Source organism: Neofelis nebulosa, chromosome 18 (assembly GCF_028018385.1).
Source record: "Neofelis nebulosa isolate mNeoNeb1 chromosome 18, mNeoNeb1.pri, whole genome shotgun sequence".
NCBI lineage: Eukaryota > Metazoa > Chordata > Mammalia > Carnivora > Felidae > Neofelis > Neofelis nebulosa.
This window is the reverse complement of record NC_080799.1, coordinates 5925845-5949563: the sequence shown is the minus strand read 5'-3', so window position 1 is coordinate 5949563 and position 23719 is coordinate 5925845. Positions and strand designations below refer to the sequence as shown.

Genomic DNA, 23719 nt, shown 5'->3' with positions numbered 1-23719 from the left:
AATACTGTATTTTCCCCCAATAGCCTCACAGTCTGAGTATCAGTTTCAGGGTGGCCTTGCATTTGGCTTCTGTGACATAGATACGACTATGTGTGACTACTGTAACATTATTCAATGCAATACAGATACACATAAAAAAATCTTATTATTTTGTTTTCTGCATTTAGTTCATTTATTTAAAAAGATTTTTAAAGACTTTATTTTTAAATAATCTCTACACCCAACATGGGGCTCAAACTTAACAACCCTAAGGTCAAGAGTCATACACTCTACCCACTGAGCCAGCTTGGAGCCCCTGCATTTAGTTTGTTTTAAAAGAAACTAATAACCAGATCTTTGAATAATGTTAAATAGTTAAATATCTGAATCTCAGTTTCTAACCTTAACAAACTTTTTTTTCCAAGCACAATTTTCTTCTCAGTTCCTGATGGACAAGCACAACTTTCCCAGGTCTGTAAGCAATTCTCATGATGACAGCCAACACTGATTGAGTGCAATGTCCAAAGCACTGTTCTAAGCATTAACTCAGTTAATCCTGGCAACATATGTCATAGGGAGTATTTCCGTTTTCAAGAAAAGGAAAGTGAGGCACTGAGAGGAAGTGACTTTCCCAAGGTCACATAACTCTCAGGAAGGATCCAAAGTCTCCCAGTTCCTAGGCCTGGTACTGTCCCCATGCTGGTGACTGATGCTTCTGTGGAGTGACACCTACTAGCATTTTTAACTTTATGGGGGAAGGAGAGCTCACTCCAATCTGTTCCCCCTCCATCAAGGTGAGATGGCAGTGTGGCCAGCGGGCCCATCCTCAGTGGGGACCACAGCTGTCACAGAGACAGAGGCCATACCTATAGGTGCCTTCACTCCCATGCTGCAATTCAAGTAGTGGCCCATCAGTGCCCACCAGGCCAGAGGGGCCATCCAACCCCCACCCCCACCCCCTCTGGGTGGGATCCCTTGCCCGAGTACAGAGGAAAGCAAAGGCAGAGCTGAGACAGGGATCCTGGTAACCAGTGTCCAGTCTTGAAGGCCAGACAGGCAGGCAGAGCCACCTTCCAGAAGGAAAGACATGTTCCGCTCCGTTAAGGCAGGTGGAAGCGCCTGCCTAGGCCAAGGCGTGTCCAAGGAGGGGCCTGGTCACTCCTCCTTGCAGTTCTCTGAGTGTCACAAGGCCCTCAGTGACAGCTAGGGCCCTGGTGTGAGCACGAGCCCATTTTACAGCAAGCACAGAGAGGAACGTCATGTCTCACGGTGGGCACCTGAGCCCCTCTCTCCGGGAGGATATGAGGCGTTTGCAGGCCCTTCTCCCAGGGCCTGGCACACAGTGAGAGCTCCAAGTGATCGAGGAGCCGCATCTCCAAATCGTGTGCGTCAAGAGGGAAAATGGCACCTGGAGAAGAACCGAAAGGGGCCTGCGCGCGGCTTTGCAGCGGTGCGCGCGCCTCAGGGGACGCTGAGTCAGAGCCGGCGGACGCGGGGCGCTGAGAGGAGGGGAGGATCGTGGGGAGGATCGTGGGGAGGATCGTGGGGAGGAGAGGAGTAGAGGGAGAAGAGGGGAGGGGAGGGGGAGGCGGCGCAGGCGACGGGAGCGCGGACTCGGGGAGGCGGGGGCTCGTGCGGACCGAAGGGGGTGCGGCGAGAGGAGGGAGGGACGCGGGGAGGGGGCGCGGCGCGGCTGACGCGGGCCGGGGTCGGCGCGGCTGGCTGTGGGCGGCGGCGGCGCGCAGCGACACAGCGTCGCGAGGCGAGGACGAGCGAGCGCCGCGCCCGCATCTCCCCGCGCAGCCCGCCCCGCGCGCCCCGAGGAGCGGCCGCCGCCGAGCCTGCCGCGTCCCCTCGGCGCTCCTGCCGCTCCCGGCGCAGCCATGGCCCCGGCCCTCTGGCCGCGCCTCAGCCGCGTCCTCTGGCTCGCCTGCCTCCTGCCCTTGGCCCCGGCTGGGGTGGCCGCAGGTAAGGCGCCGCGCCCTCCGCTGGGCCCCGGAGCGGTCTCCGGCGGGCGCTCCAGCCGCGGCCGCGGAGGTGGCGCCGTGCGCTCTGCGCGCGCCTCCTTCCTCCCGGGAGACCTCCGCAGCGCGCTGCGGAGGAGAGCGTGGCCAGCCGGCCCCTCGAAGCCCTCTCATCTCTCCCTCCATCCTTCTCCCCAGACGTCGTCCCGGCACTCGAGGGGTCTCCCCGTGCTCCTCGGTTCCCGCTGCCACCTCCGGATCGCCCCTGCCCTGGGAACCGCGCGCGGTGGCCGGTGCATCCGGGGGGATGGCTGGGGACCTCGCAGCCGCTGGGGGGGGGGGGGGGGGGAGCGGTGAGGAGGACGATGCGGGGACACCGGGAGTGTGCGGGTCGGTCATCACGCCACAGCCCCCCAGGGAGCGCGGGCAGGTTGCCCCGGAGCAGCGCCTTTAAATGTCGCCTTATCTGGAGAGGTACCCCCCCCCCCAATCCCCGCTCGAGGAAGACTTTGGCGAGGTTGCGATTTTAGAGTCCAAGAGACCAGTCTGCCATTTCGTCTTTGGAATGGTTTCCAAAATGGACCCCAAGCTAACAGGTTCTGCTGGGTGCTCCCCCCAACCCCACCGCCAGAAGGCCAGCATTAACCTTTCTGCCACATTTTGGTGACAACAAAAGGACCCGGATTGGAGAGTTGTTGGGGTGTGGACAGCTCTGGGGATGTGTTTGTGTTAAATATCCAACAGTTTTCATTACGCGCCCCCCCCTCCAATAACGGTAGAAAGAGGAAGAGATTTAATCAAAATTGTGAAAGAAAAGCCCCAAGGTAAAATAAAAACCTGCATCTTAGGGATGAAAATAGAATTTTGTGGGAATTATGTTTGGTCAGGATTACCTGCTTCCCTCCTGGAAATTCACAGAGAGACGGGGTCTCCTGTCCATTGGGTTTACCTGTGTTCAGAAGTGATCAATGGTGGCCAAAATTCTAAAAAAAAAAAAAAAAAGAAAGAAAGAAAAAGTAAATTAATTTTTTGGAGATCATGTGTGGTTTCCAGCCTGGCCTATTCGTGATGTGAGCCAGAGAGCCGGGAATGAGGTTGGGGAGCATACCTTCTCCCACAGGAAAAGCAGAGAGACTTGGAAGCCCTTTCCATTCTTCCTGGGGTCTGGGTCAGCCCGCACCAGGTGCCTCCCACACGAGAGGCGTAGGCCAGAGTCCTTGTCCTGGATCATTCATTAATTCCAGGTTATGTTCAGATTTCAGACGTACCCTGGGAAGTGTTTGAGGCTACCTACATGGGCAGTGTGAAAGAACTGACGTAGCCATTTTCTAGAACGTTCCAGGTTCCCACATGCTGTGTCGTCAGGGAAAATGCGCTCCAAGTGGAAGCCCTGGGGACCTGCTAGTGAGTGAGTGTTGCTTCTGTGGGTCAGGCTTCCTGGCAGTGGCCACTTTGCTTTGTGCTTTGACCCTTTCAGCTCTGGGCCACTCAGTGCACCCGTGGAGCCCCCTCAGCCCCTGCCTTAGCTGTTCTGTACTCCAAGGCCATGTCGCCTGGGCTCCCCAACCTGAAAAGATGGGTTTAGATGGGGAGGGCGATAGGACTCGGGCTTGGTTCCATCAGCCACAAGTGGCACAGCCTTCACGGTCCACTTGGATGCCCTGCGCCCTTCCGAGAGCCCTGACAGAGAGGAGCAGCATCACCAGGGGCGTGAAACATCTGCTTTAAAAAAAAAAAAAAAAAAAAAAGCTTGAGAAAAAATGTCCTTGGAGCCTCCTTCTGTCTGGACAGGTGTGGGGGCTCTTAGGAGCTGGGCCAGTGTCTGTAGCCACAGCCCTTCCCCGCCCCCACCCATCCCTCCTCCCAGCCAGTCAGTCTGCTCTCTAGTGAGTTCTATTCCCCTGGCAACGGATCTGCGTAGCGCTGACATGCGCCTGTCTCCAGTCTCGTTGCAGATGCTGGATGGCCATTAGCATGCAGCCGAATGTCCCTGCCACCTGCCAGCCTCGCTCTGGCCCACACTCCTCGCCTGGGGTGGGGGGGTGGGGGCTGGAGCAAGAGGGAGAAGGGAGGAGATGGTCTTTCTGTGAAGCCTGGCAGCCAAAGGGAGGGAGAAGAGAACTCAGCCCAGGGGAGGGGGTGGTGGGTACGGATCTGCTTGGTGACTCCAGGTAGTTCCATGGGGACCTCAATGCACTCCTTTCCCTCAGTGTAAAATACACACTGTATTTTCTTGCAGGAATTTCTGCCATAGCATCTGGAACTCTTTGGGATTAAGACACCACAGGTCCCGTTTTCAGTGCTAGTCCAAATGAGCGTACAGTCCAAAATATGGCTCTGGGGAAGGGGATTCAGAACAGGGAATATGTGACATGGACGAGGGGAAAGGCTGGAGCAGGAGTCCCTGGTGGGGGCAGGTAGTGCGGCCACAAGGCAAATGGGATGCCACTGAGGACTCACACTCGCTCTTGTCCCAGATTTGCTGAGTCTAGCGGGTCTCTCATGAGCTCCCTGAGGGCAGGAAGTGTGTCCTGTACTTCTGGGTCCTTCCCAGCACTTGTGGGGCACAAGGCAAGGGGCTCAGTCAGTACCACCTGGGTGAATGTTCTCCTGGGGCACTGCTAGGTGGGCTGGTCCCTCAGCCACACTCTTCTCTCCAGGTGCCATGGTCAGCAGCAGTGTTGAACACCTACTATGTGCCAAGCACTTTGTTAGGCACATGGGGAGATGAGGATAACCCGTACCCTCGAGCTTGTGGTGCACCTGCCAAAGGAGACAAAGAAACCTTCATGCCAACTCAGGGTTGGGACCACTGAGTGCTCAAACTGTTCAGAGAGCACTGAGGGGGTGAGGGGTTGCGGGAAGGCTTCCTGGAAGAGGTTATATCCCCTGACATGTAGGTGGAGAAGGGCAGTGAGGACAGCATGTGCAAAGACCCTGAGGCTAGGAAGGACAGAACATGGGGGAGAAGCTGTAAGAGTTAAAGCGGCCGGCCCCAGCATGGATGTGCCAAGATGTGAATTTGGACTCCACACTGAAGCTGGTCCATAAACACATTAGCGTGGAGGAAGGTTGTTGGTGGGGGTGGGAGGGATGATGCTGAGATGGGGAAGGAGTGGAGGCCGAGGGCCAGGGCCAAGGATGAAGCCAGTAATGCTGGCCTTCAGCAATGCTAGTAGTGATGAAGGGGAAGCAAATGTGCCTGGCTGGAAGGGGTAGTAACAAGGGCCTAGGGTAGATTCCTGGGACAGCTGGTCCCTCCAGGCCCAACAGAGAGCAATGGCAGAAAATGGGGAGGGGAGAACTCCAGACGGTCTAGAGCCAGCACCTTCCAACGGAACATTGTGATGAAGGAAATATTCTACGTCTGTGCTGTCCAGAAGAGTAGCTACTAACCACCCCTGGCTATGAAGCACTTGAAATGTGGCTAATGCAACTGAGGAACTGAATTTTTAGTATTGGTTAGTTTTAAGTAATCAAATTAATTTAAACTTAATTACCTGTGGCTAGTAGCTACTCTTTTGCTCAGTGCAGGTCTGGAGCCCAGAAAGTAGGTCTGTTACTTGGTTTCTTTTAGGAGGTGCTTAAAGCCAGGAGAGCAGGTGCGTGAGGCCAGGAAGGTGGGTGGGAGTGAGTGAAATAAATAAGCAGAGTGAGCCTTGCAGCCCCTCCAGCCTTCCTTCTGCATCACTTCTGGTGAGGCGTATGCTGTCGTAGGCTGGACGCTCTCGAACCTGGAGCCCTTCAGAAATCTCACCTATAGAGGAAATTTACAAATGACAGGAAAATAGTCACTAAGACACAGTAGTAATGCTATTGACAAGAGGGAAGGGTTCTGTGAATCAAACTATACAGGCTTGGGGCTCCTGACTGGCTCAGTCAGTAGGGCATGAGACTCTTGATCTCATGAGTCCGAGCCCCATGCTGGGGGTTGAGTTTACTTGAAAAAAGAAAAAAAAAAGATACACCTGCTTGATGGATTCTCATGCCAGTAGTGAAATTCACATTAGTGCAACCACAGACATGACACATGAGAAAATAATTCAAAATTTGTGCAGAGTGTGATTATGTCTCAATTAAAATAAATTAAAAACTTCTAGGGGCACCTGGGTAGCTCAGTCAGTTAAGCATCCGACTCTCAGTTTTGGCTCAGGTCATGATCTCACGATTTTAAGAGTTTGAGCCCCGCATGTTCCCGCATGTTCGAGTCCCACATTGGGCTCTGTGCTAACGTGCGGAACCTGCTTGGGATTCTCTCTCTCCCTCTCTCTTTCTCTGCCCCCTCCCCTGCTCAAGCTGTCTCTCTCAAATAAATAAACTAAAAAAAAATTTTTTTAATAAATTTTAAAAAATTTAAAAACTCCTGTGCGTCAAAAACAGACATGAGGACAGCAGTATGGTTGTAACTGTTGTCCTTAGGAGGTAGGATAATGGGACACGTCTACTATTCTTTACACGTACGTATTACTTTTATGATGGAAAGAAACCTTATTTTAAAAATCTTACCTTGCTTGTATGACAAAATGTTGTGCAGCTATGTAAAGCAATCAAAGAATAATGACTTCGGAAAATGTCCATGATACAGAATTGGAAACAATGGAACATGTAATTCCAAAGTACAAGCATAATTTTTTTTTTTTAAGTAGGACATGCCCAAATTTGGTAACAGTGATTGTTACTGGTTATTTTAATTTTTTAAGTTTATTTATTTATTTTGAGAGAGAGAGCAGGGGAGGGGCAGAGAGAGAGAGAGGAAGAGAGAGAATCCCAAGCAGGATCCACGCTGTCAGCGCAGAGCCTGATGCGGGGCTTGAACTCATGAACTGTGAGATCATGACCTGAGCCGAAACCAAGACTCGGATGCTTAACTGACTGAGCCACCCAGGTACCCCAATTATTTTAATTTTTAATAAAATTTTTTAATTTTTAATTTTCTCTATTTTCAGTTTACAAGCAGTCTTCCCTTCAATGTGGTAGTTGGGAAGGGAGTGTTACTTAAAAGCCCTCTTACCCAACCTCTGTCCCATATGCTCAAGGCCCTGTTCTCTGCTGGGATCCTGCAAGACTAATTCCCAGGTTCCCCGTAAGAGCTGCATCCTCAGGATTTCATTTCAAGTCCCCCAAGGAGTCAACTGCTGGTGTCACACAGTTGCTGCATTGTCCCCAGCAGAAATCCCAGAGGTCGCTTGGAACAATGCAGTCCGGTCAGACCATCTGTGATAATGAAGATATTCTGTATCTGTGCCAATATGGCGACCCTTAGCCACACGTGGCTGTTGAGCGCTTGAAATGAGGCTACCGTGACTGAGAACGTGGGCTTTAACTTTTGTTTCACTTTAGTCAAAACTCAGACAGCCACGCGTGGCCAGTGCGGATCTAGAACCTCTTCCTTTACAGATTCAGAAACCGACCACGATGGAAGAGGGCTTGGCTCGAATCAAAGTGAACCTTTGTCCCAAGGCTTGTTCTGTCACTAGGCATTAGGACTCTTACAGGGTCCAGACTCAGCTTTGTGTTTCAGATTGGAGTTTTGTTTGACATGTAGTCTGGTCCAAAAGACCAGGTAATAGAGGGCATTTTTTGGCAGCTAATCCCTCCTGTGACATACATTGGCAGTTATTTTCACAGCTGAGAAATAAGTCTGGCCGGGTCAGGCCTGTGTTCTGGAAGGCCCTGCTTGGCTGGCATAAAAAGAAAATATATGGAGTCAGTTGGGCCTGGGTTTGAATCCCAGCTTGACAATGAACTAGCCATATGACCCTTGGGCAAGTCACTTGAGCTGCCTGGGCCTCAGTTTCTCCACTTGTAGAATAGGATAATAGAAGCCAGCCCAGACAGGGACAGTGGGGTTCCTTGTCACACCTCTCCTGAAATAGTCTTTGTCTCTGGGCTTCCAGGGCTATATGAACTCCGCCTCACCACTGATGGCCCTGCCACCACAGGGGCGGAGGTGACCATCACAGCCAGCCTGGTGGCCAATGAAAATGGCAGCCTGGTCCTGCCTTCCAACACCCGCGTCTACCGCTTCCACTGGATCCATACCCCACTGCTGCTCACGGGGAAGACTGACGAGGCTTTCAGCTCCACCATCCACGCCGTGGGGAACGTGCCCGGGGACTTCCCTGTCTCCGTCTGGGTCACCGCTGCCGACTGCTGGATGTGCCAGCCCGTGGCGAGGAGCCTCCTTGTCCTCCCCATCACAGGTGAGGACCTTTTCTGTTTGCTACTTTGCCTTCAAATTTGGGGCAGAGGAAAACATCCAGCCTGGTCAGTAATCACATACATAAACCCAAAGTAGACTCATGGTCCCTTCTGTGTTTGTTAACAGAGGATCAGAAAATGGCAATACCCACTGCTGGCAGGGTTGTGCTGCAAGGGACACTGAAAGCAAATGTTGCTCCTAGGGGTACATACATTAACACAGCCCTCTGGAGAGCAGCTGATTCATATGTATCAATGGTTATGCACTATTTCAGCTTTTGGTCTGTCCGTTCTCATTCCTCCCACCTTCCTACCCCACCACTGCTCTCTCCTTCCAAAAAGGCCCTGCTCTCTTGGAGTATATTTGTCTTCAGGAAATGCATTTCCATTTGGGTAATGCTTTGTGCACAAAAATGTTCCTGGCAGGGGTGTGTGTAATATCTAATAACGGAAGAAAACATTAGCCAAACTAAGCATACAGCCGTAAGGGAACTAGCTAAGTATATGGATATAATTTGTATAATGAATAACAATGATCTTTCCAAACAACTGATAATGTTCTGGGGAATACTTGTGGGTATTAGATTTTAAAAAGCAAAGCGCAAACTTCTATAGCCAATTTGATCAACTGTTTAATATATGCATGTGTACGTAATACCCCAGCTATTAACGTAGGCACAAATGCTTTGCAGTTCTTCAAAACATCAACAATAGTTGTGTTTGAATGATAGGCAGTTTCTTTTTTTATTTTTTACTTAAATGTTTATATTTTTGAGAGAGAGAGAGAGAGCGAGAGCGAGCCTGCGCCAGTGGGGGAGGGACAGAGAGAGACGGAGACAGGATCCGAAGCAGGCTCTGCACTGACAGCAGAGATCCCAATGTGAGGCTTGACTGTCTCACAAACCGTGAGATCATGGCCCAACGTGGGGCTCAACTGAACTCACAAAATGTGAGATCATGACTTAAGCCAAAGTCGGAGACTTAACCAACTGAGCCACCCAGGTGCCCTAATGATAGGCAGTCTCTTTTGTTTTCATTCTACTTTTCTGCATTTTCCAAATGAGCTTTATCAGGCACGCCTTACTTTCTGCTTTTGGGTTGAAAAAAAATGAGTACCTAAATTTTTTTTTTTTTTTACAGACAGAGACACAGAACGGTGGTCCTTACCCAGCCCAGCATACTGGGTACAGAGCCAATCAGTAGACATGCTCATTTTTTTTCTAGACTCTAATAATTTGAAATATCTCTCAAAAACTTCTTTCAAAGCCTACGCATTTCCTTCTGGTCCTGGGCATCTTTTGTGCTAAGAGAGTTCAGGATCCTGGCGAAAGGGGTGCAGGAGCAACGCTGAGCATGTGATGTGTGCCATGAGTCTGCACCAGTGTCCGTGCAGCAGAGGCAATGATGTGGGGGGCGTGCGCCTCTGTGTTCAGGGACCCGCAGCGTCCTCTCCTGCCACCACCCAGCCCTGACAGCCAGAAGGGCAGGGCAGGGAGAGGCTGTCCTGCCAGTTAGCATGTGAGGTCACTCCCTGGCTCCGCCTTCCCCTTCCCTTGGTGGACTCACCCACCTTCGGTCTCTCTCCCAGAGCTCCTCGTGGGGAACCTCGTTGTCTCCCAGAACACCTCCCTGCCCTGGCCCAGCTCTTACCTCACCAAGACAGTCCTTAAAGTTTCCTTCCTCCTCCATGACCCGAGCAACTTCTTCAAGACCGCCTCATTTCTCTACAACTGGGACTTCGGAGATGGGTATGCTCTTCCCTCTTGATGCCCCAAAGTTTTGGCCTATGGGTGGTGGCCCCATTGTCTCATGCAGAGTGCTCTGTACTCTCTGACCTTCACCTACCCATTCTCTCTCTCTCTCCAAACATTCCTTCAACACCTGCTCTGTATCAAGCTCGGGGTGTGTGGGGACCAGTGGTGAGTTAGTCACAGGACCTGCCTTCTAGGTGCCTGCAACCTAGTAGAGGAGGTCATTGGTGCCTCCAGACAGCCTTTTAAGAAAGGTCAGAGTAGAATTTTTCTCCATTTGACTCTGGAAGGACGTACCTGGGTGATGGCATGTGAGATTATATGCATGTGTTAGAACTCGGGTGTTATAGCTTCATTTCTCCTGACTTCTCTCCAAACAAGCCAGGCTGGAGGAGGCAGGTCAGGAAGTGGGTCAAGCACTGAGCTCTAGCAGCTCCAGCAGCCAGCCCCCAGATACCCTGAGCTCATGTGAGGGTGAGTGCCCCGTGGAGACCCCTCACTCCACTTAGGTCCCGTCAAGTCCCGGGCTGATGGTCCTTCCCACTCTATTCCATATTTTTCCGCCTTTCACTTCTTGGCGTTCCTTATGATATTTTTCAGTCTGGCAGAGAAACAGACCAATTTTCCAAGTTCATCGAAGGCTTAGTAATCTTTCTCACGCACCACTCCTCACCCCCACGAGACTTAGAGGCCCAGCATGCTTTCTTATGTACAGTAATCAATTAGAGAGCAAAGTGGGGACTCCTCCTAATTATAGCAAAAATAGTTCATAAAACAAACACAGGAACACACTTACCTGGAAATGGGCAAGATCCCATGTGAAGAAAACAATAGGGTGCCAAGAGGTATCAAAGATTTGAGTAGATGCGTATGTACATCATGTCCAGGACCAGGATGCTGAATCTTAATATTGTAAAGATGCCCATTTCCTTCCAGTTATCCTGTAAGCTTGATGCAAATCCAATAAATATTCCAATAAGTATAATTTCTGGAATGTGACAAAGCTTCTACAGTGCATCTAAATTTGGCGCGTAAATACACACATATACACACGTACATATATTCGTATACACAAATGTATATATACGTGTGTATGTATATAAAAATATTTATAGTTATAAACATATATGTGGTTTTAGAACATAAAGAACATCTAGAACATCTGTCTCAAACCAGGGGACAGCATCTATATTAATTAGGGGCATTTCTTTTAATATTAAATGCTTTATTTACTATTGTTACTATATTTGAACATTCTTACTAGCCAATGAAATAAAACAAGAAAAAGAAATGAGATATAAATATTGTAAAGCAGGAGACAAAAACATCACACACAGATGGCCTAGAAAACACAAGAGACCCAACTAAAAAAATCTTAGAACTAAAAAGAGATTTTAGTAATATGGGTGCTTACAAAACGAAAATCATAGCCTTTCCATATGATGGCAATAGAAAAAATCTTTCACAATAGTTATAAACTGTAAAAGCTGAGAGAATGAACTTAGCCTAAAATTGTAGGATTTATGTGGATAAAACCACAGATTATACCTAGAACCTCAAAAAGACTTTTAAGAGAGAATTTCTGAATATTGTCAGAAGGAAAAAAAAGATCATCAAAGCAGAACAATGATGAATGGGGTTGGGGAGAAGAATTAGAAATACACAAATGTATTTTAAAAACTACAAATCACAAAAGTGTGTTCAGTAGAACAAAATGGAAAAGGCAGACACAAATCGAAGTTTTTTTTTTTTGTTTTTTTTTTTTTAAATTTTTTTTTTTCAACGTTTTTTTATTTATTTTTGGGACAGAGAGAGACAAAGCATGAACGGGGCAGGGGCAGAGAGAGAGGGAGACACAGAATCGGAAACAGGCTCCAGGCTCCGAGCCATCAGCCCAGAGCCTGACGCGGGGCTCGAACTCACGGACCGCGAGATCGTGACCTGGCTGAAGTCGGACGCTTAACCGACTGCGCCACCCAGGCGCCCCACAAATCGAAGTTTAAATGCACATCTAGTATATTATAACAGTGGTATTTCTAGCCAGTGAGTAAAGACATATTACTTATTTAATAAATGGTATTAGGACAGTGGGTTAACTATTTGGAAGAAAAACAATCTGATCCTTAACAAGAGCAATTCCAGATAGATTACAAAGTACACATAATGAGCCAGGACTAGATTGAAATGTAGATGATCCCCTGCAATTGGATGACTTGGCAGTGGGGAAAGCATTTTGTAAGAATAAAAACAGGCAGACACTATAAAGGAAAAAAATGCTAGATTTGGCATCACTAGATTTAATATCTGAGTATGAAAGAAGTAAATCAAACCAAAAGACAAGGTTAAACTGGGAGAAAATATTTGGAAAATAGGTAAAGGTTTGTTAAACTTCATATATAAAGAGCATTGAGAAATCAACACAAAGATTTTCTTTATTGTTGTTAGACTTCCTTCTGAAGTAATTCAGGTAATTGCAGGAATTTATATACTTTACATGGAGGTATGATTCTCTATTACAATGAGAAAAGTAAGGCTTACATTTCTATACATAAGACATCTAGAATTGAGATTTAAAGCCAAGTATGTCTTAACTCCAAAGTTCATATTTTTTTTCCCTCCCAGGATTGTCCTTGTCTCTAATGCAGGGCCTCTTTTAGATTCCTGGCTGAAGGGGGCAGAGCACTTCCTGGCAGGTGACAGGCACTTGTTGCTGGGAGTTCTCCTACCTGTCACTTACAACCACGAGGATGACAGGCAGCCACTTGACCCAAGCACAGCTGACCTTGCGTCCTGGTGGCTCTGGGGGCTGCTGCTGTGATGACCAGTGGTTTTCTCACAAGGCATTGGGGGCTGAGCTTGTCACCCCGCAGACACCCCCGACTCTGAGAGGTCACGTGAGTCACTTCCGTTGTCTCCCTCCTGCCACCTTACAGCACCCAGATGGTGACTGAAGACGCAGTGGTCTACTACAACTATTCGATCATTGGGACCTTCACCGTGAAGCTCAAGGTGGTGGCACAGTGGGAACAGGCAACGCAGGATGCCGGGAAGGGCATCGTGCAGAAGACAGGAGATTTCTCTGCCTCCCTGAAGCTGCAGGGTGCGTCCCTGGGGGCTGGTGCAGGTTGAGCACGTGGCCCCTTGGGCAGCCCTGGGCACCACTCCTTCCAAGGTTGGATCAGGCGCAGATCAGAGGGGCTCTGGTCGGGCCCCGGATTGGGCTTGGCTGTGCACCCCCTGTTCTTGTTCCCCTGGCATCCCCTCTGCGTGGTCTGTCATCATCCCCGCTTCTAAGAGGGCACTGAAGGCCACAGAGGAGGTCACGTGGCCACCAGACCCCAACCCGCCTCTCCCCGACTCTGGCAAGAGGGGGCGCTTGGGCCCCTGTGGCAGATTTCTCCGTGTGCTGCCGGGCAGGCTAATGGGCCAGGTGCTTTCCCCACGGTGCCCAGGCGATGGGGGAGGGGCACTTACACCGAGCCAGCCCTTGGTCCTGGTTCCCAGAGCTCCGCCTGCTTCCTCCAGTGTCCTCACTCTGAGCAGGCTCTGGAACCTGCTGCTGTTGGGGAGGCAGGACCCAAGCACGCCCGGGACAGACCTCCCACCTGCCCTTGGAAGGGAGAGCCTGGGGGAGGACAAGGCGGTGGTCACACGGCCCCGAGCTGTGGGAGCGCTGAGACAGCTGTCCTCAGTCTCCGGGTCTAACGGGGCCCCTCTCTGCCTTTCAGAAACCCTTCGAGGCATCCAGGTCTTGGGGCCCACCCTAATTCAGACCTTCCAAAAGATGACAGTGACCTTGAACTTCCTGGGGAGGTGAGTGAACCCCACGGTGGACAGCGGGTGACGCATTGCCCTGCCCATACTCTCCCATGGGTGACCCTGAGCCTGCTCCATCTCCTGAGGGGCCCCAGGTTTAGGGGCCGGGGAAGCCTTATGCCACCTTGCCCTGCAGCCATGGGGGAGCTGCGGGCAGGGCTCCACACCCGAGGTCCCGGGGAGGGAGCACGGGCCCTTTAGAGCTGTCTGCGGTGTGGGTGTTGAGGCAAAGGCAGGTGTGGAAGCAGCCGTGTGAAAAGCCCTCTGTGTGTGGCTTCGGTGTGCTTCCATGGCCTCAGAAAGCAGACCGTCCCGGGTAGGAACTGGCCTGGCCGTCAGCAAGAACAGCCTCGGGCCGAGTTTGTAGTAAGCAACAGAGAAGCTGGACATGTTCTCTGCACAAGGGTGGACGGAGCTGCAGAGGTCAGCGGCCGGGGCCCAGCCCTCTGAGGACCCTTGTCCCTTAACCCAGGGACATGACGGCGGGAAGCAGGTCTAGATGGGGAGCAAGCAAAGTGACCAAGGAACGAGGAAGATGCGCCATGGGGCTGGAGTTGGTCTTTGGAGCTTTCCGGGAGCTTTGGGGGCAGGGGCTTGGTCCTTGAAGAATGGGGTGGGAGCTACTCGGACTCAGCAGATGTGATGGTTGAGGGGGCGGGGGGGGGGTGTTTTACCAGCCTGTCCCCGTTTGCTTCACTAAGCCTGGCATCCTCTTGGGCTCTGGGACCATCTTATGTACCTGTACCGTCATGTTCCCTTGTCTGGAAGGTGTAAAGAGGAAGGACCACCTAGTGGACAGCTAGGTGTTCTGTCCTGAAAAGTACACTGAAGTTCACGGCTGCCTGGCCTTTCTCAGACTTGATCTGTGCTCCCATTCCTTGCTGAGCCGTATTTTTAACTTTTTATTTTATTTATTTTGGGGGGTGGGGGAGAGAAAGAGAGAGAGGGCGAGAGAGAGAGAATCCCGAGCGGGCTCCGCACTGTCAGCCTGACGTGGGGCTCGAACCCACGAACCACGAGATCGTGACCTGAACGCGAACCAAAAGTCGACTGAGCCACCCAGGCGCCCCTTTTGCGGAGCCATTTCTGAAAAGACACCCCCATTTCCCCGCAGCCCTCCCCTGACCGTGTGCTGGCGTCTCAAGCCCGAGTGCCTCCCGCTGGAAGAAGGGGAATGCCACCCGGTGTCCGTGGCCAGCACGGCCTACAACCTGACCCACACCTTCAGGGATCCCGGGGACTACTGCTTCAGCATCCGGGCCGAGAATGTCATCAGCAAGACGCATCAGTACCACAGGATCCAGGTGTGGCCTTCCAGTAAGTGACCCCTCGTCCTCTGCTCCCGTGCCACCCAGGCCGCAACACAGTCAAGCCTGCCACCGCCAGCAGTATGCTCCCTCCAGCTGACCCACCAACGTGACAGTCATCGCTGAACCTCCTGGCCCGTGCCTGTACCTCCCCCAAACACCAGGGCCAGAGCACCCCGCGGTTCAACCACCACCACCCTCGCTGCTGCCGGCAGTCCCCTCCCCTCCCCCACACCAGTTGGGATGCCCACCGTCTGGACCACGTGCCATTGATCCATGCTGTCCAGCACCATCCCGGCTTTGTCTCTCTCTTGCCGCCATCACTCTCGCCACCGTGTCCTTCCCACATGTTACCAATGCCACGCTGTCCCCATCATGAATGCTGCTCCCCTAAATAAGCCACCACGATCACAAGCCTCCCTCCTCCACCATCTCCCCGATCCTGCCGCTGTTGCCACCATTAAAACCAGCGTCCCCAGTGGTAGCCTCAGACCCTCAGGATGCTGTGGTTCTCCTGGGGAGTGGGAGGTACTCACAAAGGTTCCTGTCATTTGTAAGGATCCCTGGCCATCTCCCCTGCAACGAATGCTCTTCTCTGAGTCATATCAGGCCCGGCCACTGGCTTATAGTCACAGGATTGGCCAATGGCGGCGTGAAGTTCTACCCTTCTTTTCCAGGGGGGCTTTTCCGTGACCCCAGAAAAGCACTTCCTTACAGACAGGAGAAAGTGGATGCCAGAACCCTGAGGAAGGGTCTTTCAGGTGCCCACCCAGGTCCCAGCCTCTAGGGTACACAAAAAACCTTGCCAGCCGCACTTGCCCCCACGGTCAGCCCGGCAAGTGCCCCGGATGCTGCCACTGTCCCCTCCAGTCTCCCCAGTCCCTGTCTGAGCCATTGGGCAGATGCCGTGCTCCACTCTGGGCCCTGGCTGGCCTTGTGGAGAGACTCTGTGACCTGTGGCCATCGTCAGAAGTGTTGGGCCCTGCCTCCCCCAGATCTCCTGGGCACGGAGTGCCTGGGCTCCCCCTGAATTGTGCAGAGAAGATAGCATTCTGGGTAATCAGTGCTGCCTTTTCTTGGAAAGCACAGCCTCATGCCTTACTGTGGCATCTATACCAAGGGGCAGGGTCGGGGAGGAGTGAGGGGAACCCATACTTGCTGATCACCTGCCGTGCACCTGACACATTCATGCCCCTCACTTCATGGCGTCCCCGAAGCAGCCTCATGGGTCAGTGTTAGCGTCAGAGAGCTTGGTCAGAGCTAGGGTTCGAACCCAGGACCGCCTAACTGCAGACACTGGGTTGTCCCTGCTCCCCCGTGCAGTTTCCTGACAGGAGGGTCAGTGAGTGAGCCCAGGGCTGGTGGAGGGGAGAAAGCAAAAACAGGTCACGAGGCTGCTTGGGTGTCCTCACAGCATGGCTTCCCATCCCCAGTGCACATCACCCAAGAGAGCAAGGAGGCAGCTGCGGTGTCTTTTATGGCCTGGACTGGGAAGTCGTCATTCCTGTCCTGTGCTGTTCGGTAGGAGCAAGCCATTGAGTCCAGCCCACACTCAGGGTACACCTCTTGAAAGTGACTGTCAAGTAATATGTGGACACGTGTTATTTTTATTTTTTAAAGTTTATTTATTGGGGCACCTGAGTGGCTCAGTTGATAAAGCATCAGGCTCTTGGTTTCAGCTCAGGTCACGATCTCACGGCTTTGTGGTTTCGAGCCCCGCGTCAGGCTCTGCGTTGGCAGCACGGAACCTGCTTGGGATTTTCTGTCTCTTTTTGCTCCTCCCCAACTCACGCTGTCTCTGTCTCTCTCGAAATAAATAAACTTTTAAAAAAATAAAGTTTATTTATTTAAAAAAAATTTTAGCGCTTATTTATTATTGAGAGACAGAGCATGAGCATGGGAGGGGCAAAGAGAGGGAGACATAGAATCTAAAGCAGGCTCCGGGCTGTGAGCTGTCAGCACAGAGCCTGACATGGGGCTCGAACTCACAAACCGTGAGATCATGACCTGAGCCAAAGTCGGACGCTTAACCGACTGAGCCACGCAGGCGCCCCAGAGTTTATTTACTTATTTTGAGAGAGCGCATGTGTGTGCATATGCGTGTGTGAGTGGGGGATGGGCAGAGAGAGAAGGAGAAAGAATCCTGAGCAGGCTCCGCCCTGTCAGCACAGAGCCCTATATAGGGCTCGAACTCAGGAACCATGGGATCATGACCTGAGCCAAAATGAAGAGTTGGATGCTTAACGGATTGAGCCACCCCGGTGCCCCACGTGGACATATTTTAACGCCCTCACACACCCCAGCTTGGTTTTTGTAGAATCCTAGATGAGATTCTCAATGCATGTACATAAGGAAAAGATAGCTCCTGTGGGGTTTGACTGTCCTATGCCCCATTGTGGTCTGAGAGCGAGCCTTCTCCACCAACTCCCCAGACCCATGACCTCATCCTCTCTCACTCCAAGGCATCCAGCCGGCTGTCTTTGCTTTCCCGTGCGCCACACTTATCACCATGATGCTGGCCTTCATCATGTACATGACCTTGCGGAATGCCGCTCATCAGAAGGACATGGTGGAGGTGGGTATTCAGGGGGGTGGAGGCCGGGACACCAGGCTCCGACTGGAGAACGGGACCCGGAGGGGGTCTGGATGTCAGAGTGAGGTCCTGGGGCTGGGGAGGATGTGCCCAAGAGGCGCTCAGACTGGGCCAAGTTGAGTTGGCTCTTTCCCATGTGACTTAACTCCTGTGCTCACCCCTTTCCTAGCAGCTGTGCCCCTGGTAAGGGAGAGGGCAGCCACCACGGGGAGGCCCAGAGAGCAGAAAAGCCAAAGGCACGGGGAAAGCACTGTGTGTCTCCAGGCAGCTGAGCTCATAAGGCCACCTGAAGGGGGTCCGGCAGGCGGGTGATTGACCCATGGGGTTTTGTTCACCATAGGTGGCTGATTTTGACTTTTCCCCCATGTCTGACAAGAACCCGGAGCCGCCTGCTGGGGTCAGGTGCTGCTGCCAGATGTGCTGTGGGCCCTTCCTGCTGGAGACTCCATCTGAGTACCTGGAAGTTGTCCGCGAGAACCATGGGCTCCTGCCGCCCCTCTACAAATCCGTCAAAACTTACACTGTGTGAGCAGCCCCCAGTCCCGTCTCAGCGCTAACTGACTGCCCGCTGGGCGCTTCAGACAGGGTGGCGTGTGCCACCGAGGAGAGGGGTTCATGTGTGCGGGGCTGTCCATCCTGCTGGCCATCCATCCGTAGTTCCAGCTGCCGCCATGGGCCCCCCCCACCTCAGCCCCACACCCCTGCCATCAGCCCATCTGTACAGTCCAGCCTCTGCTGTAAGCCCCTCTCAGTCAGCCCCACCCCACCCCCTTGCCTTTGAAGATCCCCAAGCAGGACCCCCAACACTCGACGGGGTCCCTCCTCTCTCCCAGGCGTGCCTGGCTGCCCCTCACCCATCCTTCCCATGTCGGCACTTTGGCTGTCCGTCTGCGGTTCGGGCTTCCCTCCCCCAGATGGCCCTGCCCAGGTCAGAGAACCAGGTGGATGGTCACCAATGGTTAAGGCTATGTCACAAAAGGTCGTATGTACGGAGACAAGTGCATGCGTGCACACACACACACACACACACACACACACACAACATGCATCACACAGGCATCTCAGATGATTTCCTCTGTATCAGTTAATGTTCTCTGGGTCCTGAATTCGAACCAAAATGACATCTGACTTTTTCCATTTGGCCCCCACAGCTCCTCATCCCGGTCCCTCCCTTTGTGCACTGTCCCTGTGGCTCCCGGGTCCCATTTCCTGCCTGCTTGCTGTTGGGTTGGGTGCGGGCAGGGCTAACGCTTGGTGAGTGCGAAGTGCTTTCAAAATAGCGCCTTCATCCAGTGAGGAAGAGGCCTCACAGCAAAGGAGGAGCACGCTGGTGGGGACGTGGGTTCACTGTGGGAGACGGTGTTCTTGCGTGGCCTTGGGAAGGAGGAGGCAGGACTGGAGGGAGCCCGAGGGGGCTGGGCAGTGGCCCGCGGAGGGAGAGCACGAGGAGAGGGCAGGTGCAGTTGTAGAGAGAGGCTGCAATGAGGCCCCAGCACAGCCGCGCAGGAGCCTGGAGTAAGTGGGCCCTGTATGGGGCAGGGCCAGGGCTGCAGGGGCAAAACCCCGTTGCCGTAATCTTTGCTGTCAGACTTTGTGCAGACAACAGCACTCCTGCTGTTTCCAGCTCATTCTCATGAAATACTGCCATTATTGCTGAATAAAGCTTGTGTGTTCTCAAATAGCCAAGCATATGCCAGGCAGCCAGAGTCCCTTTCTTTTCTGTGCAGGGGGGGCGGTGGGGAGGGGGTTGGGCCTTGTGGCAGCAGGGCATCCCCTCTGTGTTCTCTGGCAGGTGTGGACGGAGCTGCTGTCTGGGGTGTCGGGGACCAGTCAGTTGTGCTGACTAGTCTTCCTTAAACAGCCACCAGGACTCTGAGGCGGGTCTCGTGGAGGCGGGTCCGGTTCCATCCCTTCCTTCTCCCCCTGTGACTCCAACATGCAGCCAGGTTTGAGGCTCCGAGCAGACGCTAGATGGAGTGGGGAGGAAGGCTGCGCTCAGGGGACTTGGAAACGCAGAGCCTTGGGCCCCACTCCCACCTGAGTCCGCACCTGCCAGGGGCAGCCACCTGTGTCCCCACAGGCCCGCGGGAGTCCTGGTGCCCCATCAAGTGTGAGCGCCTCTGGTCCCTGCAGGGCTTCTTGAACTTGGATGTGCCTGAGAATCACCAGAGGTCTTGCTAAGCCACAGACTTTCATCCGGGAGGTCACGAGTAGGGCCTGGGATTCTAGGTTTCTAACAAGATTCGAGATACCGCTGATGTTGCTGGTCCAAGGACCACACTTTGAGTTGCACGCTCTGAGTCCGCTTCTTCCTAAGCTCCTTTTCTTCTAGAAGAGGTTTGGGCTTTATAAAAAAAAAAATTTTAACATTTATTTTTGAGAGAGAGAGAGAGCATGAGCAGGGGAGGGACAGAGAAAGAGAGGGAGACACAGAATCTGGAGCAGGCTCCAGGCTCTGAGGTGTCAGCACGGAGCCTGATGCGATGCTCGAACTCAAGAACCATGAGGTCATGACCTGAGCCAAAGTCGGGCCCTTTACCGACTGAGCCACCCAGGCACCCCCCCTTCCTTTTTTGAGACAGAGTGAGCAGGGTAGAGGGGCACAGGGAGAGAGAGGGGGAAAGAGAGAGATGGAGAGAATCTCAAGCAAGTTCCACACTCAGTGCAGAGCCTGATGCAGGACTTGAACCCACAACCCTGGGATCATGACCTGAGCTGAAATCGAGAGCTGAGCATTCAACTGACTGAGTCACCCAGGTGCCCCTGGGCTTTTTTCTTAATTACCTCTGTTCTCCCACCACCCTCACCACCCAACCCAGCCAGCGGGTGTGCCCCAAGCCCCAAGCTGGACATGGGTAGGAATGAACCCCAACCCCACTGTGGCTGTCCCACTCTGGGAAGCCCCACGTTTAATGAGCCAAGTCATTGGGGGAACTCTGTCAGTCTTCAGCATCATTGGCATATGGGGCGGATGCTGCCACCTACACCTTTGCTCTGCCCCCGGGGTCGGTATGTCAGGCCTCAGGATGAGAAGGGACCTGAGTGTGTTGTGGGGGACCCCTGTGCCTTGGATAACGTCCGAGGATCAAACAAGACCTTGGAGAAAGCTGGGGGAGAGAGGGGGCTGTTCTTGCCTTGAGTTATTTTAGTGTGCTCCCAACAGATGAGGGCTACGTGTCACACGTCATTTAGAACCACTCCCTGCTGGGATATATACAGCTTCTGTCCCTGCACGCGCCTTCAAGAGAACCCAGGATTAAGACACCTAAACTCCACCCAGAGGAATTCAGAAGGGGTTGTCCGGTGTTAGTCTTACAGAAGTTAAGACAGTTAAAAAAAAAAAAAAAAACGGGCACCTGGGTCACTCAGTCGGTTAAGCGTGCAACTTCGGCTCAGGTCATGAATCTCGCAGTCTGCGGGTTCGAGCCCCGCGTCGGGCCCTGTGCTGACAGCACAGAACCTGCTTCAGATTCTGTGTCTCCCTCTCTCTCTGCCCCTCCCCTGCTCGTGCTGCCTCTCTCTCTCTCAAAAATAAATAAAACATAAAAAAAGAATAAAAACAAAACAAAAACAAATAGTCACCCACATGAAAGAGCTAGAGAGAACCACTGGGACAGAAATGCAGGAAAAAAACGGAGCGGTAGAGGAAGGGGTAACTTTGCCAACCGAAGATGCACACAGCTGCAGTCCAACTCGGGAGGAAAACATTCCGCCTGCAAACTTTGGGGGTACGCAGGCTGTCGGGTGCAAGCTGGGCCGACAGGCAGAGCTGTATACTTTGCAGGCCGTCTCCTCACCCTGAGCAAGGCGGGTCTTCAAGGTGCCCCTGGATTGTTATGCGGTCTCTGCCCACTTCCCTCTTTAAAGGCCTCATCTCCAAATACGGTTGCGGTTGCGCAATGAGACGTGGGGGGAGGGGATTTTGGAGGGAAAATAGATTTCTGTTGTTTTAAGCCACCCGGTTTGTGGGATGTGTTTCCGCAGCCACAGGAAACCGATGCCCTTCCCCGTGTCCGCTTGGCAGCTCCGTCTCCCGCTGCGTGCCCACCCACCCAGCTAACGGGTCCGGTGGCGCCCGACCGCTTCCCCCGCCCTGGCGGAGGCCTCCCCGCTGCAGGGCCCCACTCCTCACCCTGCCCCAAGGCTGCGCGCAACTGCACCAACTGTCCTCGTCCACCCAAACCCCTCGGTGTCTCCCACCTCAGAGTCCTACCGGCGGCCCGTAGGGTGGCAGGACCTGGCCCTTTGGCCTCCCTGCCCTCACCCCCTACTGTTCTGCCTTCCTCGGGGCTTTGCTTTGCCTGTCCCCCTGCCAGATGCTCTTCCCTACACAGGCACAGGGGTCCCTCCTGCTCAGTACCACCTGCTCAGTGAGGCTGACCCCCGCACTCCCTACCTCCTGTACCTCATATTCCCCACTCCCAAGAGCACAGATCACCGTAGAGCATACTGTTCGTTTTACTAATTTATTTGTTTAGCCTGCCTCCCTCCACAGAACAAAAACTCCAGGAAGGAAGGGCCTTGGACTACTGCATTTACTGTCTGTAGTTCCAGCACCTAGGACAGTGCCCAACACGCAGCAGGGGTTCGTTAAGTATCACTGGGAAGGGAGGAAAAATGCCCTTCCCCCTTTTGTGGCTTCACAATGTCCGGAATGTAGGAAAGAGAAGATTCTAAGGATAGGACTCAGTATCTCTCCCCAGATGGTCCAGAAGGACAAATGGTCTGGAAGCCTCTGTTTGGGTCATGGGGTGATGTCCAGGTGACAGGATTCAGAGGTCTCCCTGCCTGTATCCTGGAAAGAGGGACCGTTATCAGTTGCGGGGGGCAGGGTGGTTCTTCTCTGCCTGGAGGACCTAGAGCTGCCTCATGTGACAGCATTTCAGAAATTGGTTCTGTTCTTTGTCAGCCATCAGAGCAGGAAGCCACTGGGCTGGCTTCTGAGCATGATGCCTCGTTCTGTGTTGAACGAGGTCAGAGGGTGGGAGCAGGGAGGCAGCCAGGCTGTGGATGGTGTGGCAGGGGCTGAAGGGGTGAGTTTGGAGGGGACCTGCTTGGCATCTGGCCAGGGGGCTGAGGAGGAGCTGGGGCCACCAGGCAGGGTTTGGGCCAGGGGCTTTTACCCTGGGGTGCCCGACCCCCAAGGGACCCATGGAGCGAATTTGCAAGCTCGGGTGGGAGAAACTGCATCTCCAACGTCACTAATCTTTAATCAAATCGTGGCGTTTCCATCCACCACAAATCTAGGCAATGCCGTCAGCAGTTCCCATGGCTTTGCCTTCCATAGAAATCACAAGTGTTTTCACAAAACATTTCAATTGTTTCGGGTCTCCCCAAACGTCCTCTATGCTGGCCACGTCTTCAAAATTACATTTGCTGTTAGACCTGCTGCTGGGTCTTATTTCACTAAGGACATATATTACAATCACTATTTTGATAACTAACTGTATTTCAGTATAGTTTCCTTGGAATTCCTATTATTTTATATTAAGTTTTAAAAAAACTTTATTCTGAGGGTTTGAACCGGAGAGAGGCTCATGGTACTAAGAAGGCTATCAGGCCCCCTAGAGAGGCCCTAAGGGCACGGGGGCAACAGGGGGGGACTTCATTTTCTTCTGGCTGTTGCCCTGAGCATCTGACCCAGGAGACGAGGCGGGGCCACCCACACTAGCCTGAGGTCCACCTGCAGTGCCCAGTGTGGCCAGCAGGTGGCAGCCCCACCCAGCCATGCTTCCCGCAGTTTCCTCCTTCCAGTGGTGGCTGGCAGGTGCCACAGCAGGGGACACAAAGGACACAGATGGTGTGGGTCCTGGCAGCTCTGTCAACTGCAGACACGTGCACAGCTGTGCACATGCACGAACACACAGGCACACGCCACACACATGTGCATACTCACACTCACACAATTGGAGCAGCCTACCTGGGAATCAGCTTCCAGAGCATTCAGCCCCTTCCAAGACAGAGGCATTCCTGGGACTCAGGAAGAGGGGACCCCCTTTGTTCTGCATCATCTTTTCCTTCCCTAATAGCCTTTCTGAGGTGTCCACAGGTCAGCGCGAGCCAACGGCTCCAGCCACAGAAGTAACCTAACTGCAGCTGAGGCAGGGA

At 52.8% G+C, this 23719-nt stretch overlaps 1 protein-coding gene across 4 annotated transcripts; it reads left to right on the top strand.

Moving 5' to 3' along the window:
* The first annotated feature begins 1634 nt into the window (after positions 1-1634).
* TMEM130 (transmembrane protein 130) lies at positions 1635-19302 on the top strand. Of its 4 annotated transcripts, none has more exons than XM_058710951.1 (8): positions 1635-1947; positions 7841-8146; positions 9733-9892; positions 12829-12995; positions 13624-13708; positions 14826-15028; positions 17481-17593; positions 17952-19302. In XM_058710951.1, exons 1-8 carry the CDS (start codon positions 1863-1865, stop codon positions 18138-18140), a joined length of 1308 nt encoding a protein of 435 aa, XP_058566934.1. In that variant the 5' UTR covers positions 1635-1862; the 3' UTR covers positions 18141-19302. The 4 variants fall into 4 exon arrangements, with proteins under 4 accessions (XP_058566934.1, XP_058566938.1, XP_058566936.1 ...); XM_058710955.1 differs by having other exon boundaries at positions 1636-1947; positions 17988-19302; XM_058710953.1 differs by lacking the exon at positions 1635-1947 and adding an exon at positions 2294-2417 and having other exon boundaries at positions 17988-19302.
* Positions 19303-23719: the final 4417 nt, after the last annotated feature.